Genomic DNA, 17324 nt, shown 5'->3' on the forward strand with positions numbered 1-17324 from the left:
ACGGATAATTGCAGCAGCATGGTTTGAAGGAAGTCAACAGCCTAATATTGCAAAACTACTATCCGTTTTTCTGAGAAATGGTATTAATGAAAACCAGGCTCCATCCTGCTGTCACTGGAGACACGAGCACTGACTATTCATCATCACTGCACATCTGGCGCACTGTGTAATAATAATTCCTAATAGAGACAGCTAGTGTCATCACTGTCATTAGGATCACTCACCCTCATGGTGACACTGATGGCACTGTTCATGTTGCCTTTGTACAGCCAGCCATGCTTTGTGATCCCACCTTTCTGGGAACCTAGAGAGGCTGTGTCCTGGAAGACACATGAGCACAGGATCAGACACACTCAAGACTATATACACACACATACACAAATACACAAACTGTACCACATCAAAACATCACTCTGCCCACTCTCTGCCAAAACATTACAAAACTGTCCATTTCAAGAGAGGCCCTTGATCCTGTGGTCGAGATAATATTTACAAAAACAGTATAGGAGACATGGAGAAGGAGATGAGAGAATGCTAAGTTTAATGTCGGTCTATCTGACTCAACAAACCACCTCTATGAACCCAAATAAACATCCCCTCTCATTAGCTTCTTCACTGAGGCATGACCATATCATCCCAGTTCTCAGGTACCATAAAACCAGCTAAAACATTGGCACAAAGCAAGTATGACTAGACACATGGCTTCCATCTCTATTGCACGGAGACTTCCAGAGGCGTAATGATCTGTGTAAATAAATCAATTAGGGGGGTAGTGAGGGAAGAGGAGCTGCTGCACCAGTGTTTTACCCTTCGCATGGTCTCCTTCTGGTCCTCGTGATCAGACATCCAGAGTGTTTAAGCCTCCTCTTCGAGAGACTACAGAGGTAAAAGCCATTGTTCCAGACGATTTTGGATATAATTAATTGGTTTTCAAGATGACATGATTCCTATTCCCTCTCTCGTCCAATAAAATGGCTTTAAAAAGTGTTGGCAGAGAATATTTCCAGTATATCGTCGACTCATATGAGGAGGGTCTGGAAACATTCAGGGCCTGCTTCCACTCATCTTTCGCTGACCAGAATACGCCAGTCCCTAGGAGAGCTGACAAATTACTTGTGCTTGCTTTCAGTGAACCCCAAAGCTCTGTAAATGTTGCCTGGCAACCCCTGAACCAACCAGATTAACTAAACTGCAACACAGTGCATAATCATTTCATAAAATCAGTGACACATTTGACCATAAACATTTTAACTTTGGTCACATAGCAATGCCACAGGCTGGGGCTACTGTCATTAAACACATGAACAGACACAGTGTGTGAGGATTTATTTGGGGATTTCAGGAGAAATGGCTCACTTCCTTAGCTATCATCTGCTCGGTGCACCTACTTCCCTGCGTGCGACAAACTGAGGTGAGGGGTATGTAGCTGGGACGCTCTTGGCTGCTGGGCTGGGGAGCATTCTTACACAGCTGTGTGGGAGGTGAGGGACGCTCTTACACAGCTGTGTGTGAGGTGAGGGAAAGGGTGAACTGGGAGGGGTCTTGTCATCAGGTAGTCTCTATCTGATGAAAGGAATGCCCCTTCCTTGTCAGATCTAATGTTCACTGGCCCTGACCTCTGGTGACCTGGGTTAGTCTCTCGGCTCAAGAATCCATTTGCCTACATCCCAGTTAAGTGAGCGAGGTCACTCAAATCCCTATTAATTTGCTCATGTATGACATAAAGAAGACATAACAAACAGTATGTGACATATGCAAATGTCAACATGACCCTAGCAGTTGAATAGATGGCAGTAGAACATCAGTGTCATCAACAGCCTGAGACTGCCTCCGGTCATGCTCTGCGGAGCACCGTCCCTCGGAGGGTTCTGCAGGCATCAGTGATCCAGCCTCTCTTCAGGGTTGGCTTGAACAAAGGTGACCCAATAGCCTCCCTTGTGTGCACTGACTCGCACAAGCTATTCCAAGGCCAACAAATACTAATTTAGACTGTTCACAGCACAGAATCAGACATCTATATGGTTCACAGAGCAAAAATGTTTCCAGCTAAGAGTTCACAGTTGTATAATCAGGCAGACGCGAAATGTTCTAAATTAGCTCACAACAAAGAGAGCCAAACTCATGGGCTGTGAGAAGTCTGGGGGCCATGAACACATGGAGCAGAGCAGAGAAGAACCCGAGACCATTTGAGAGGCGGCCAGCTAACCAAAGTCCGGCGGCTAATTACACTTTATACTTCACATTAAAATGTGCTATTCAGACCCAATGACGCTTTCATCTCATGCCGGAGACGTTTCACAACTGGGATTGGAACAGGACAGCCAAATCAGTTCCTAATCTGAATTAAATCACTTAATAAGATCTGGTGCTTGTGTTCTAGGAAAGACTGGTTTCTAGTGCAAAAAAAACATCAGATACCGTGGCCATTCTGGCAACGTCAAAGCTGCTGGACGGTAAACGGAGCGCGGAAATATCGTTTGTCTGTCTGTATGGAGGATTATTTGTTCAGTGCCTCTGAGGTATTTACAGTAAAGACTTAGAAGGAGAAAAGGGTATTGAGGTGATTTGTACATGGAGCAGGTGGTTCATGTTGAGAGTCGAAGGAATAAGCGGCTTAACTAAATTGTTTGTTATTTGTAACCTTCCAATGAACTGTAGCCAGAACATTCACTTACTTCATCTTTATCAACATCTTCATCCACCTCAAAAACATGGACAGCCAGTTTGTCTGGTCTGGACACTTTGCTGTAAAACACAAGGATGTGAATCAAGTTAATCAATTATTATTTTTATCTCTGAGAAGTCATTCATTGATCTAACAAATGAAACCCAATGTAATGCGCATGTCCCACTGAACGAATTCACCTCAGGAAAACATTTCTATTTCCCTCCCCGGACACTGAATACTGACCAAAGGTCTGTTGACATCAATGGCAAGTCTCAAGGTCAGGGCAGCTTTGTTTTGTGTGTAAATTCCAGCACAATGACACTGGAAACCATTGCCCTCAGGGCAGAAGGTGGAATTGATGACACTCTTTGAACCGGGGGTGGTTTCCAAAGTGACTAAATCCCTGAGTGTGGCTTGAGGAAGTCTCTATTGTTAATGTGGGTTAAATCATAAAACCTGCATTTCCTTGTAGACTATCCATGCCAAAATATCCTGAACGATCAGCAACTAAGGCTGATTGAAGATTACCGACAGAATGACACGGGTGTGTGCGTCAGTGGGGGCTGGTTGGAGGAGCTATAAGAGGACTGGATCATTTGAATGGAATGGAGTCAAACGTGGTTTCCGTACGATTGATGTGTTTGATACTGTTCCATGTTTTCCGTTCCAGCCAATTACCATGATTGGCCTGTCCTCCTATAGCTCCTCTCACCAGCCTCCACTGGTGTGCATGCACTTCAGTGTGAAATATCTGCACAAAGAGGGTAGCTGTTCTAACTTGCCCAGGAGGAAGTCACAACTTGGTTACACATTACATAACATTGTACCGTCTGTCAAGACACCATACTGACTGAGCAAAGGGTTTACTTTGGAAGCTGCCGGAAGTCCCCGGAGTAGTCCTCATACTTGTAATTAACGACATGCCAATCAGAATTGTAGGTCTTGATGCACTGAAATAAAAAGAAAGACAATCAATGGTTTACAAGTGTAGTCTAAGACAGTTTCAATGTTTAGCCTAAAGAAACAGGAAACAGGAAACAAGCACACAACAACCAAATCAGTGTCGGCCAATAGCATCTTTTCAGATAGCTATAGTGACTTCAGAATGTATTCCCACCCTTTGATGACTTTTTCCACATTTTGTTGTGTTACAGAATGAATTTAATGGATTAAATATATTTTGTCTGTCACTGGCCTACACACAATACCCAATAATGTCAAAGTGGAATTATATTTTTTGACATTTTTACAAAAGAAAAACTGAAATGTCAATAAGGATTCAACCCCTTTGTTATGGCAAGCCTAAATAAGTTCAGGAGTAAAACTGTGCTTAACAAGTCATATAATAAGTTGCACGGATTCACTAATAGTGCAATAATAGTGCTTAACATTTTTGAATGACCACCTCATCTCTATACCCAACACATTAAATTATCTGTAAGGTCCCTCAGTCGAGCAGTGAATTTCAAACAAATTCAACCACAAAGTCCAGGGAGGTTTTCCAATTCCTCGAAAAGGGCACCTATTGGTAGACATTGAATATTTCTTTGAGCATGGTGAAGTTATTAATTACACTTTGGGTGGCGTATCAATATACCCAGTCACTACAAAGATACATGCGTTTTTCCTAACTCAGTAGCCGATTGAGGAAGGAAACCGCTCAGGGATTTCACCAAGAGGCCAATGGTGACTTTAAAAAACAGTTACAGAGTTTAATGGCTTTGATAGTAGAAAACTGAGGATGGATAACATTGCAGTTATTTCACAATATTAACCTAATTGACAGAGTGAAAAAAGGAAGCCTGTACAGAATAAAAAATATTCCAAAACATGCATCCTGTTTGCAATCAGGCACTAAAGTAAAATAAATATGCCAAAGCAATTATCTTTTTGTCCTGAATACAAAGTGTTATATTTGGGGCAAATCCAATAAAATGGATTACTGAGTATCACTTTCCATATTTTCAAGCATAGTGGTGGCTGCATCATGTTATGGGTATGCTTGTAATCGTTAAGGACTGTGGAGTTTCAGGATAAAACAATAATGGAATGAACTAAGCACAGGCAAAATCCTAGAGGAAAACTTGGTTCAGTCTGCTTTCCACTAGGATATGAATTCAACTTTCAGCAGGACAATAACCTAAAACAAGGCCACATCTACACTGAAGAAGACAGTGAAATGATCAACATCCAATTTGACAGAGGTTTAATAATTTTTTTAAAGAATAAAAATGGGCAAATGATGCACAATTCAGGTGTGGTAACTTCTTAGAAATTACCCAGAAAAACTTGTGCTTCTACAAATGATTGACTCATGTGTGAATACTTACGTAAAACGACATTTCTGTATTTAATTTTCAATACATTTGTAAACATTTTTTAATTAAAAAAAAAAGTTTTCACTTTGTCATTATAGGGTATTGTGTTTAGATGGGTGAGAAATAACATCTATTTAATCCGTTTTTAATTCAGGCTGTAACAACAAAATGTGGGGTATGAATACCTTCTGAAACAGTAACATGTTTTAGGTCCTATATGAAGTCCATTTTTTAACGCAGTGGCTTTCTGAAACAGCCCTTATTCTGGGAATCCTTTGCTCCCTATTCAAATCAGATTAGTACATCTGAAGGAAGGAAGGGGAAGAAGGATCAAAGTGAATGCTCGTCTTGAGCAGATAGTTGGTGGAAATTAAAGCCTTCCACAGGATCTGGAATTAAAGAAAAATTGTTCCACAGAGCACTCTCTCATCAGCCTATACAATTACTTGCTGACTTTACACATTTAAAAAGTGTTTGACGGTAACATGAAGAAACACCGACTTACTTTGTCTCATTTCACATCCTAGATATCAATTTACAGTAATTATCCTAATTGCCTTGAAGACAAATATTGAGACGGAAATGGTATAGTTTTTCGGGAGAGTCAAATCTACCAACGAGAAAAGGAAATATTTTATGATTAGAGCAGTATGGCATAAATCCTAATTATGGCCCAGCAGTTATGTCTGGGCACTTCAGGAGGAATGCTACAGCCCCACACAAAGTACACTTTCTTATTTCCCATCCCCACAGTATGACACTTCACCCCAGACATAAAAGGATCATCAAGTAGGCGTTAGATCAACCCAGTACAAACTGGGAGGGAGTATACTCCTATATCTCTCAGTCTGGGTGAGACACATCTGTTCACTGTTAAATCTTCCAGATTGATATGAACATCCAGAATGGTATTCATACAGAGAGGTGTGTAGTTTACAAGAAATGGTTCGACAAGGGAGTCCTGAGTTGCGGAAAGTCAGTCTGATCAGTGGAGGAATGGAAAAGAGAGAGGGTTGTACTCTGCAGCTGTCCTGCTGATGTCATATTGCACTTAACCAAAAGGAAGTGTTTCTTCATGACTGAAGACAGGACTCCCTAATCTGTGACCCTTGACCTGAGGGGTCAGCAGCCGGTTGCCTCTGGTTTGCAGAGCAGTGCTACAATGGGAGCAGTGTCCATCAAGTGTCCAACTGGCCACATGGGACACAATGACAGTAAACCATTGTGTAGCTCAGGTATACTGTGTGTGGAAGATTGTGTGTTTAAGCAAGATGTTAAAATGTCAGACTTTTATTTTTAATTTAACATTTATTTATAAATAAAGTACTGTATGGGAACAGAATGTATGTCTGTATGTACAGTAAGGATGACATCTGATTTTAAGATACAACCCTACTTGGTTGCAGAAGGCATTTACCAGGCTTGGTACAGGGAGGCACTAGTGTAAACAGTGCTCTGAGAGGATGACGACCAGAAGGCATTTACCAGGCTTGGTACAGGGAGGCACTAGTGTAAACAGTGCTCTGAGAGGATGAAGACCAGAAGGCATTTACCAGGCTTGGTACAGGGAGGCACTAGTGTAAACAGTGCTCTGAGAGGATGAAGACCAGAAGGCATTTACCAGGCTTGGTACAGGGAGGCACTAGTGTAAACAGTGTTCTGAGAGGATGAAGACCAGAAGGCATTTACCAGGCTTGGTACAGGGAGGCACTAGTGTAAACAGTGCTCTGAGAGGATGAAGACCAGAAGGCATTTACCAGGCTTGGTACAGGGAGGCACTAGTGTAAACAGTGCTCTGAGAGGATGAAGACCAGAAGCCGGAGAAGAACCATCCATTTACTTTGGAACTGGATTCCGCTTATCAGTTTTTTGGTCTCCTGGCCTGAATAGATGTTATTGAAGAGAATGAAAATACTCCTGTTGACTGGATGGCGTCCAGTAGCGGCCCATAATTCCTACTCCTGCCTGTCCTGAACAATAAAACACCATTGTGTCATAAAGTATGTGCTAGGTGAAATGGAAGTTCAGTTTGGCTGGACACATTCTATAAACAATGGGGAAATCAGAGACACTAAAAGTGTGTGCAGTCCAGTGTGTTTCCATATCTATTGATCTTGTGCAGGCTGCCATATACATCAATGCCAGGCCAGAAGCAGGCTGAAGACTGACACTAATGTCTGTGTTTATGGTAACTGTACTTATGGTTAATATGGCTGTAGGGTACACTACACGTAATGGCACATCATAATGCCAACATCCAACTGTCAATAAAACCACTGCTCTCTCTGCACAAAGGTTAATTCCTGCAGGGTTACTGCACTTGTGGGTTCTTACCTCCTGGACAAACAGACTCTGCGCCTCCTTCACGGCGTTCTCAGGCACTGTGGGGTAGAGAGTTCTTCCTTGGCGCCTCTGAGTCGCAATCTGTGGATGGAAAACAGTTTTATTTAGCTAATTAAATCAAGTACAAGGTCTGACTAGATTATGACACTGGATGAGTGATGTTGTGAAAATGAACTCAAAACCATAAATCACCACAGATAAATAAAAAAATAAAAAATAAAAATGAAAGTATACAAGATATAATTTGGGAATGACACAACACAGGACTGCTAACATCATATTTTCTCAGTACTACAGTATGTGGTCTCAGCTGGACATGATTTCCCTGAACACTCCTACAAATATTACTCCATGCCAGAGAAAAGTCTCAGGTCTGTGGAGGTTTCAGGAGGGTAGAGAGGTAGGCAGCGTCAGGATGTGATGCTACGCTACATTTTTAACCTCCAGGCTGGGCCAGGGAACCATGGACAGACACACCCAGGGACTTAGCCTGGCTCTCAGCCACCCAGCCCAGCCATGGGGCTCCCTCCCTGAGGATCTGGACACCATCTCAACACCACCTCCTTCTGCACCCTCTTGGGTCATGTCCTTCACTCTGCAGGCATATGGTGGTTGTTTAGTGATGGGAGGGGGAAATATACCAGACACCCCTAGTGGTATCGACAGTATCAACTTAATACCACTAGAATAACCTGGAACTCAGTGTTTACAATATCCTGTCTATCCACACATTCAACCTCATTTCCCATTCACAAGGCTTCTAACGGGTTAACCCACTCTTAAAATTACACAGAACTAATTTTACTTTCAGAAAGACCATCTTTAACTAAGACCAATACACATCAATTTTATGAATCAATTACTCTATATGTGGGACTCATTTTAGATAGCAGTAATGTTGATATGTCGGCAGATTTATGAAAGGCAAATACTGCTGGAGCTCCCTTCTGTTGTTCTTCATTCTTAATAGGACATTTAAATCCCAGTTAGGAGTGTAACCTAGTTTTAAGCTCCCCTTTGAGACCGGTTTGACATATCTCACTTAAATGGAGATCCCCCTTGATAATAAACTAAAAGAGAGGGTTTTGTAATCCTATTTTCTCTAGCATGTTACCCCGTGGTGATTCCTTTAGCAGAAACCTTTCAACTTTACATCTTTAAAGTAAGGGAAACAGAAAATAAACACTAGGGGACACAGCAGATTACAGTTACCCCACATGAGTGATAGAGAAACAAACTACAGCAAAAACACCAGAGAAGAATAACAAACCTCAACCTTCTCCACTTAACTCATATCATGCTAAAGCCAAACTGGACACAGTTCAAAGGTGAACCGTGACAGAAATGTGACTGTGGTACCTGACTTACAGTAAAGAATAGGTCAAGGCAAATGGGGCAGGAGTAAGGTAAGCAATTCAACACAGCAGTAAATCTCCTGTTCACACAGCTTTCCCTGAGCAACCTAACCAATAGCTTTAGTCATTATCTCTAGCCTTCAGCAGACACAGTCAGGATTTTTTCCAGCATGCAGAGCAAAGCAGCTCTCCAATTAATCTTGAATTGAGTCACAGACTGTGAAATGAAAAGCCCAATCAGGTTAGTGCAGACGTAATTTTTTTCTACTCCCTATGCCCAAACAAAGGATGGAGAATAGAAATTCAAAATCATAGACCAAACCTCACCACCCCAAGCTTAATCATTGCACAATGATACAAAACGGCACCACAACAGAAGAGAAAAGTTCTATCTCAAATTCTCTGCAGAAATGACTCCCTTGGGAATCAATGGGATATTATTATGCACTCCACAGGCTTGGTTATAGAGCCTGAGGTCCATTCAGGTACCTAGCCTAAAGGCAGTGGGGGAGTAGGGCCACAGGTTACAGTCAGGGCATTTCAAAGGGAACTCCTGGAGGTGAACAGGTAACTTATCGTTAAAAATACAGTGGCTGTTACAGTAGAGGTTTATTGACAATCAATACAGTGAGACTGGTTGATGTGACGAGTTGACTAACGCTGAGCATTTCTTATTTAACCTTTATTTAACCAGGAAGGGCTCATTGAGATTTGAAATCTCTTTTTCAAGAGCATCCTGACCAAGATAGGCAGCACCAAGTCAATACACAATTACAGACAGACATGAAAAACTACAGGTAATCTAGTCAAATTAAAATAAAATTAAAATAGAATAGCCTTCTCTCTGAGACTGCCTGGTGTTAGTGCAGCCTAGCCCTGCACTCCATTCCAGGAATACAATGCAGAGGTCCTATTTGTGAACCTGAGTTCTCTCCTCCATTTCCTCTCTCTAGCCCAGGTTTCCTGCTGGGAGATGACAATCTCACCATAATCTAAGCAGCAGAAACAAACAGGCTTGTAAGCCAGAAGAGTCCAGAGGGAATCATGAAGTGGACCAGAAGAAGCACTGGGGAGCACTAAGGTTGTCACGATACCAGTATCGTGGTACTCAGAGAGAAACAAAACATGTCATGTCCTCGATTCCCTGAGGAAAACCCTGCTAATTTTGGAAACAAACAGCCTTATGTTGTGACCCAGAATCCCATTTCTCTTTTCCAAGCTACTGCACACAATATTTTACATACAGTAGGTTTTTAAAGGACCAAAGAGTTTAGTCTGCTTTTGCCAATACTCATGCTATCATAGTATAGCGATACTGGTGACAACCCCATGGAGCACAGTGGAGATCTTTCGTGAAAAGACTAGCATGAGATACAGGACAATTCCACAGTGGCGCTGAGAATCAGATTTTTCCCTTAAAATGTATGCCAAACAAAAAACATTGATTTCAAAGTTTAACAAACCATACTCTGTTGCAAACTCTATGCACTTTTAACAATTTACACTGAACATTTTTACAAAAACACATTTACTGGAAGAACTGTGCAGATGCAATGTTTGGTAACAGAATTTCGGTAAAATCAGTTTATATGAATCAGTTTATTAAGATTCAAAGATGTCTGCAGAAAGAATGGGGTGTCAGCTATGACACGGCACCTTGAGTTTGAAAAAATCTATTTCTGTTATTGAACAGTAAGTGAACTGGTCCGGTCCGGACCAAATCCGAACCAATCATGGACGTCTATGTATGGGTCAAATTAAGACTGGTCCAGACGTCTGTGGATGTTGAAATCAAGGCCAGGTTGGACTGGGCAAATTTCAGCGTCTGTGGATGTCCGATGTTGGTCGGTGCTCAACGCGTGAGGTTGCTGTACACAGTAAATGGAAAGAGAGGGGGCACATGGGTAGAGGTGACAATATATAAATATGAGAGAGAGAGCGAAGAGAAAGAGAGAGAGAGTCCAGACCTTTTACGCTCTTGCTTTGACCGCCAGACGACAAAGAGAAAAACAGTCCGGGGAACATAACAGTATGCCAGTGGAAGAGAGGACAGTAGCATGTGGTTTGTGACTATGACCTCCCATTGTAGTCCATTCAAATTGTACTTAATATAATATTCTTTCAAAAAATTACCATTAGACTTCTCCCCATCTCATGTTTCCCTCACAACTTCAACTCATTGAATCCTGAAACTTGAAGGTATACGTAGATTTTATTAAAACCACCCTGCCATGCTGAAGTCGTTCAAATAGACAGAAATAGGAAGAGGAAAATGCCTTGCCATTCCTGGGAGTAAATCCAGTGACAGTTTAGAGCTCTTCCTGATCCGCAGGCTTTATGACCAGCGTACATCTCAAGTTTAAGCGGGGAGGGAGGTTCCCTTCCCATTCCCTTCCTCTCTCTTTCCCAGTAATCCCAGACAAATTCCCTAAGAAGACACGTTGACAAAACGTGCTTGGCTCTCCTAATGCCGAGCGCCGTCTGATCAAATCCAGATGAGGTAATGTAAACACCATCTCACAATTTATTTTCCTAAACAGTTAAGTCCCTGTTCTCTCTGAGATATAATTTGATAACAACCTCCAATGAGAGGCCTTGGATCCAGAGGGGGGAGAGAGAGGACATGAGAAACCTGACAGCGGTTCCTGAGCTGAGGCGGTGTCTGCCAACAAAATGATTTACACACCAGCCGAAAACAGCCCACAGACTAGCAGTGTGGTCAGATGAGCTCTGCCGGGTCTGGACTGGATTTATAGGCTGCTATCACTACACAGTCAGAGCCTGGGACTTTAATAGCATCAGAAACCTCCCTTCTCTGCCTATAACACTGAAATCCCACAATCGAAAGGTCTTGACATACAACCAGATAAAACCACTTGCGTAAGGAAGATCTCAGAGAGTCATGTGACCTAAACAGATGTGGGGCTCAGTCTTCCCAAATGTTTTTCTTCTTCCAGGATCATCACCTGTCGCTCCCCTCACAACGCACCGCTTGTAGTGGATGCAGTACTCATATGTCATGGCCAGAGCAGAGGGATCCTCTGGAGCACCATGAGAGCACACCAGACACGGCTGGTCAAGGCCGTGTCACCAAGTTGAGTGGTCCAGCTGTCTGGCCTTCACATACACCCAGCCGGCAAGAGCTCCTGCCCCCCTCCTCAGTCTCCTGCCCAGCTCTCACACCACAATGTTCCCTTTCCCTCACAGCTTTTTGCAAATGCAATACAGAGGTTGTTTGTTTTTTACTGGGTTGATCGCGAAGCATCAAAGACAGGCCAGGAGGTTCTCTCAAAAAGAGCGAGGGCACGATTGCAGTGTAACGTAGTAAACGTAATGAGGAGTTGGATAACTTGTGAGCCTATAAGTAAGCATTCTTATTTTCTGGCAATACAGCCATTAGACAAAAACAATTAACACTCTGAATAAATCTAGGAAATCGAACCCTTCTTTAAAATGGTTGATTCTCCAATATATACACACACACACACACACACACACACACACACACACACACACACACACATACATACATACATACATACATACATACATACATACATACATACATACATACATACATACATACATACATACATACATACATACATACATACATACATACATACATACATACATACATACATACATACATACATACATACATACATACATACATACATACATACATACATACATACATACATACATACATACATACATACATACATACATACATACATACATACATACATACATACATACATACATACATACATACATACATACATACATACATACATACATACATACATACATACATACATACATACATACATACATACATACATACATACATACATACATACATACATACATACATACATACATACATACATACATACATACATACATACATACATACATACATACATACATACATACATACATACATACATACATACATACATACATACATACATACATACATACATACATACATACATACATACATACATACATACATACATACATACATACATACATACATACATACATACATACATACATACATACATACATACATACATACATACATACATACATACATACATACATACATACATACATACATACATACATACATACATACATACATACATACATACATACATACATACATACATACATACATACATACATACATACATACATACATACATACATACATACATACATACATACATACATACATACATACATACATACATACATACATACATACATACATACATACATACATACATACATACATACATACATACATACATACATACATACATACATACATACATACATACATACATACATACATACATACATACATACATACATACATACATACATACATACATACATACATACATACATACATACATACATAAAATGATATATATAATGATATATATACAGTGGGGCAAAAAAGTATTTAGTCAGCACCAATTGTGCAAGTTCTCCCAGTTAAAAAGATGAGAGAGGCCTGTAATTTTCATCATAGGTACACTTCAAATATGACAGACAAAATGTGAAAAAAAATCCAGAAAGTCACATTGTAGGATTTTTTTATGAATTTATTTGCAATTTATTTCTCAATACTTTGTTATATACCCTTTGTTGGCAATGACAGAGGTCAAACGTTTTCTGTAAGTCTTCACAAGGTTTCCACACACAGTTGCTGGTATTTTGGCAAATTCATCCATGCAGATCTCCTCTAGAGCAGTGATGTTTTGGGGCTGTTGCAGGGCAACATGGACTTTCAACTCCCTCCAAAGATTTTCTATGGGGTTGAGATCTGGAGACTGGCTAGGCCACTCCAGGACCTTGAAATGCTTCTTACGAAGCCACTCCTTCCTTGCCCGGGCGGTGTGTTTGGGATCATTGTCATGCTGAAAGACCCAGCCACGTTTCATCTTCAATGCCCTTGCTGATGGAAGGAGGTTTTCACTCAAAATCTCACGATACATGGCCCCATTCATTCTTTCCTTTACACGGATCATTCGTCCTGGTCCCTTTGCAGAAAAACAGCCCCAAAGCATGATGTTTCCACCCCCATGCTTCACAGTAGGTATGGTGTTCTTTGGATGCAACTCAGCATTCTTTGTCCTCAAAAACACGACGAGTTGAGTTTTTACCAAAAAGTTACATTTTGGTTTCATCTGACCATATAACATTCTCCCAATCTTCTTCTGGATCATCCAAATGCTCTCTAGCAAACTTCAGACGGGCCTGGACATGTACTGGCTTAAGCAGGGGGACACATCTGGCACTGCAGGATTTGAGTCCCTGGCGGCATAGTGTGTTACTGATGGTAGGCTTTGTTACTTTGGTCCCAGCTCTCTGCAGGTCATTCACTAGGTCCCCCCATGTGGTTCTGGGATTTTTGCTCACCATTCTTGTGATCATTTTGACCCCACGGGTTGAGATCTTGCGTGGAGCCCCAGATCGAGGGAGATTATCAGTGGTCTTGTATTTCTTCCATTTCTTAATAATTGCTCCCACAGTTGATTTCTTCAAACCAAGCTGCTTACCTATTGCAGATTCAGTCTTCCCAGCCTGGTGCAGGTCTACAATTTTGTTTCTGGTGTCCTTTGACAGCTCTTTGGTCTTGGCCATAGTGGAGTTTGGCTGTTTGAGGTTGTGGACAGGTGTCTTTTATACTGTTCAAACAGGTGCCATTAATACAGGTAACGAGTGGAGGACAGAGGAGCCTCTTAAAGAAGAAGTTACAGGTCTGTGAGAGCCAGAAATCTAGCTTTTTTTTTAGGTGATCAAATACTTATTTTCCACCATAATTTGCAAATAAAATCAATTAAAAATCCTACAATGTGATTTTCTGGATTCTTTTTCCCTCATTTTGTCTGTCATAGTTGAAGTGTACCTATGATGAAAATTACAGGCCTCTCTCATCTTTTTAAGTGGGAGAACTTGCACAATTGGTGGCTGACTAAATACTTTTTTTGCCCCACTGTATATATATATTCTAATGAAAGATGTAAAAACCATTATGGCTTGTGAAACAAAGGACCCTCTCAGTAGACGAGAGAAAAAGACAATAAAAAAATGGAAAATATCAGTTGGATCGTGAGACAGAGGAAGGGTCAAATTCTGCGGATATAAAAGGGTCCCTTCTTGTCGCTGTTAAGAGCATCTGTCTAAGTGTTCTCACTTCCTGAAGGGCTTCTGCCAGGCCAGACTCCCATTTCATAGTTTCCACACCGGGCGTCACGTGTTGTGTAGCGATGGAATGTTTGAGAGGGTGACAGGAGCTACGTCCTGCTGAATGGGGATAGAGATAACCCTTACTCTATCACAACAGCAGAGGCAGAATGAGCCAATAAAACATATGACCCCTGAACTTTACAGCATGAATGGATGTAAACAGAAGAAAAGCCTCTGTGGAGGACCTCGCCCTACAATCAACATGGGCCTGGCTGGGCCGCACTGAAATACCGTGAAATCACAACAAACATAACATCCAAAACATGCATGTGGGAGGCAGAGATGACTGAGGTCGATAGATGAACAATGAATAGATAATGGAAATTATTGACATGGTACACTGGTATGGAAACTATAAAGATCTTATCAACACTTGACAGATCATTTACCTCACTAACTATTCTGGATCATTATCCAGTAGCAAATTCCTCAGATGGTATTCTATTTTAGCCTGGACCCAGATCAGTTTGTGCTCTTGACAACTCCATTTCTGTCCTTGTCAAGCCACACATAGTTTGTTACAATGATTTCGCTAATTCTATTCTTGGGTGATTCCTCACGAAACTAGAACAAAACAGGACCAGGATAATTTTTTTGTTCACGAAATGTCATCGATAGAAAGGATCTTTTGGAGAAAGGATTATTGACACATATTAGACATTTGTATCTTAAAGCACAAGTGAGAAATAGTTCATTGAAGTTGGAACATTTGTGGACATTTTAGTCTTACCCAGGCCTCCTTTAAAACTCCATAATGATGCATCTGTATTTTTTTATTAACCTTTATTTCTCCAGACGAGTCAATTAAGGACAAATTGTTATTTACAATGATGGCCTGGTGCATCAAGAGAAATATTTATGTAATAAAGCTTTACCACTTGCCCTGTAATACAAGTCCAATTTTCTAACATTAACTTCTTATGGCTGGAGGGGCAGTATTGAGTAGCTTGGATGAAAGGTGCCCAGAGTAAAAGGCCTGCTCCTCAGTCCCAGTTGCTAATATATGCATATTATTAGTAGTATTGGATAGAAAACACTCTGAAGTTTATAAAACTGTTTGAATGATGTCTGAGTATAACAGAACTCACATGGCAGGCAAAAACCTGAGAAGAAATCCAAACAGGAAGTGGGAAATCTGAGGTTGGTCAATTTTCAACCCATCCCCTATTGAATAGACAGTGGGATATTGGATATGTTGCACTTCCTAGGGCTTCTACGAGATGTCAACAGTCTTTAGAAACGTGAATGAGGCTTCTACTGTGTTGTGGAGCCGGATGTGAGCCGTTTGAGTCAGTGGTCTGGCAGAGAGCCAGGTTCTGGTCACGCGCATTTCACATGATACGACCTGCGTTCCATTGCTTCTCTACAGATATAAGAATTCTCCGGTTGGAACATTATTGAAGATTTATGACAACAACATCCTAAAGATTGATTCTATACATAGTTTGACAAGTTTCTTCGACCTGTAATATAACTCCTTGAAGTTTTCGTCCGACGTTCGGCTGGACCTGCACGAGAGTTTGGATTTGTGTACTAAACGCTCTAACAAAAGTAGCTACTTGGACATAAATAATGGACATTATCCAACAAATCAAGCATTTATTGTGGAACTGCGATTCCTGGATCATTATTTTTTCCTGAGCGCCGTCTCAGATTAATGCATGGTTTGCTTTTTCCGTAAAGTTTTTTGAAATCTGACACAGCGGTTGCATTAAGGGGAGGTATATCTATAATTCCATGTCTAACAATTGTATTTATCGACATTTATAATGAGTATTTCTGTAAAATTATGTGGCTCTCTGCAATATCACCGGATGTTTTTGGAACTAGTGAACGTAAAGCGCCAATGTATACTGAGATTTTTTTATATAAATATGAACTTTATCAAACAAAACATGCACGTATTGTGTAACATGAAGTCCTATGAGTGTCATCTGATGAAGATCATCAAAGGTTAGTGATTCATTTGATCTTAATTTGTGCTTTTTGTGACTCCTCTCTTTGGCTGGAAAAATGGCTGAAATTTTCTGTGAGTTGGTGGTGACCTAACATAATCGTTTGTGGTGCTTTCGCTGTAAAGCCTATTTGAAATCGGACACTGTGGTGGGATTAACAAGATTACCTTTAAAACGGTATAAGATACATGTATGTTTGAGGAATTTTAATTATGAGATTTCTGTTGTTTTGAATTTGGCGCCCTGCACTTTCACTGGCTGTTGTCATATCGATACCGTTAACGGGATTGCAGCCCTAAGAAGTTTTAAATATGCGAATATTGAAAAAAATAAACATTCATATTTTTTGTTGAACATAATATAAAGTGCATTCTTAAAGTATTCTGGCCCATTAACTTTTTCCATTTTT

General features: G+C 40.8%; 1 protein-coding gene across 11 annotated transcripts in view; it reads right to left on the minus strand.

Moving 5' to 3' along the window:
- LOC109867043 (dedicator of cytokinesis protein 9) overlaps positions 1-17324 on the minus strand; it is a 117925-nt gene that overhangs the window by 41470 nt on the left and 59131 nt on the right. For all 11 annotated transcript variants that reach the window (XM_031795649.1, XM_020455974.2, XM_031795603.1 and 8 more), the window contains exons 3-6: positions 7321-7410; positions 3536-3618; positions 2676-2745; positions 225-320 (exon numbers count right to left, since the gene is read on the minus strand). In XM_031795649.1, coding sequence (XP_031651509.1) covers positions 225-320; positions 2676-2745; positions 3536-3618; positions 7321-7410 — 339 coding nt within the window. The remainder of the gene's footprint in view (positions 1-224; positions 321-2675; positions 2746-3535; positions 3619-7320; positions 7411-17324) is intronic.

The sequence above is a fragment of the Oncorhynchus kisutch genome, linkage group LG2 (assembly GCF_002021735.2).
Source record: "Oncorhynchus kisutch isolate 150728-3 linkage group LG2, Okis_V2, whole genome shotgun sequence".
Classification (NCBI taxonomy): Eukaryota; Metazoa; Chordata; class Actinopteri; order Salmoniformes; family Salmonidae; genus Oncorhynchus; species Oncorhynchus kisutch.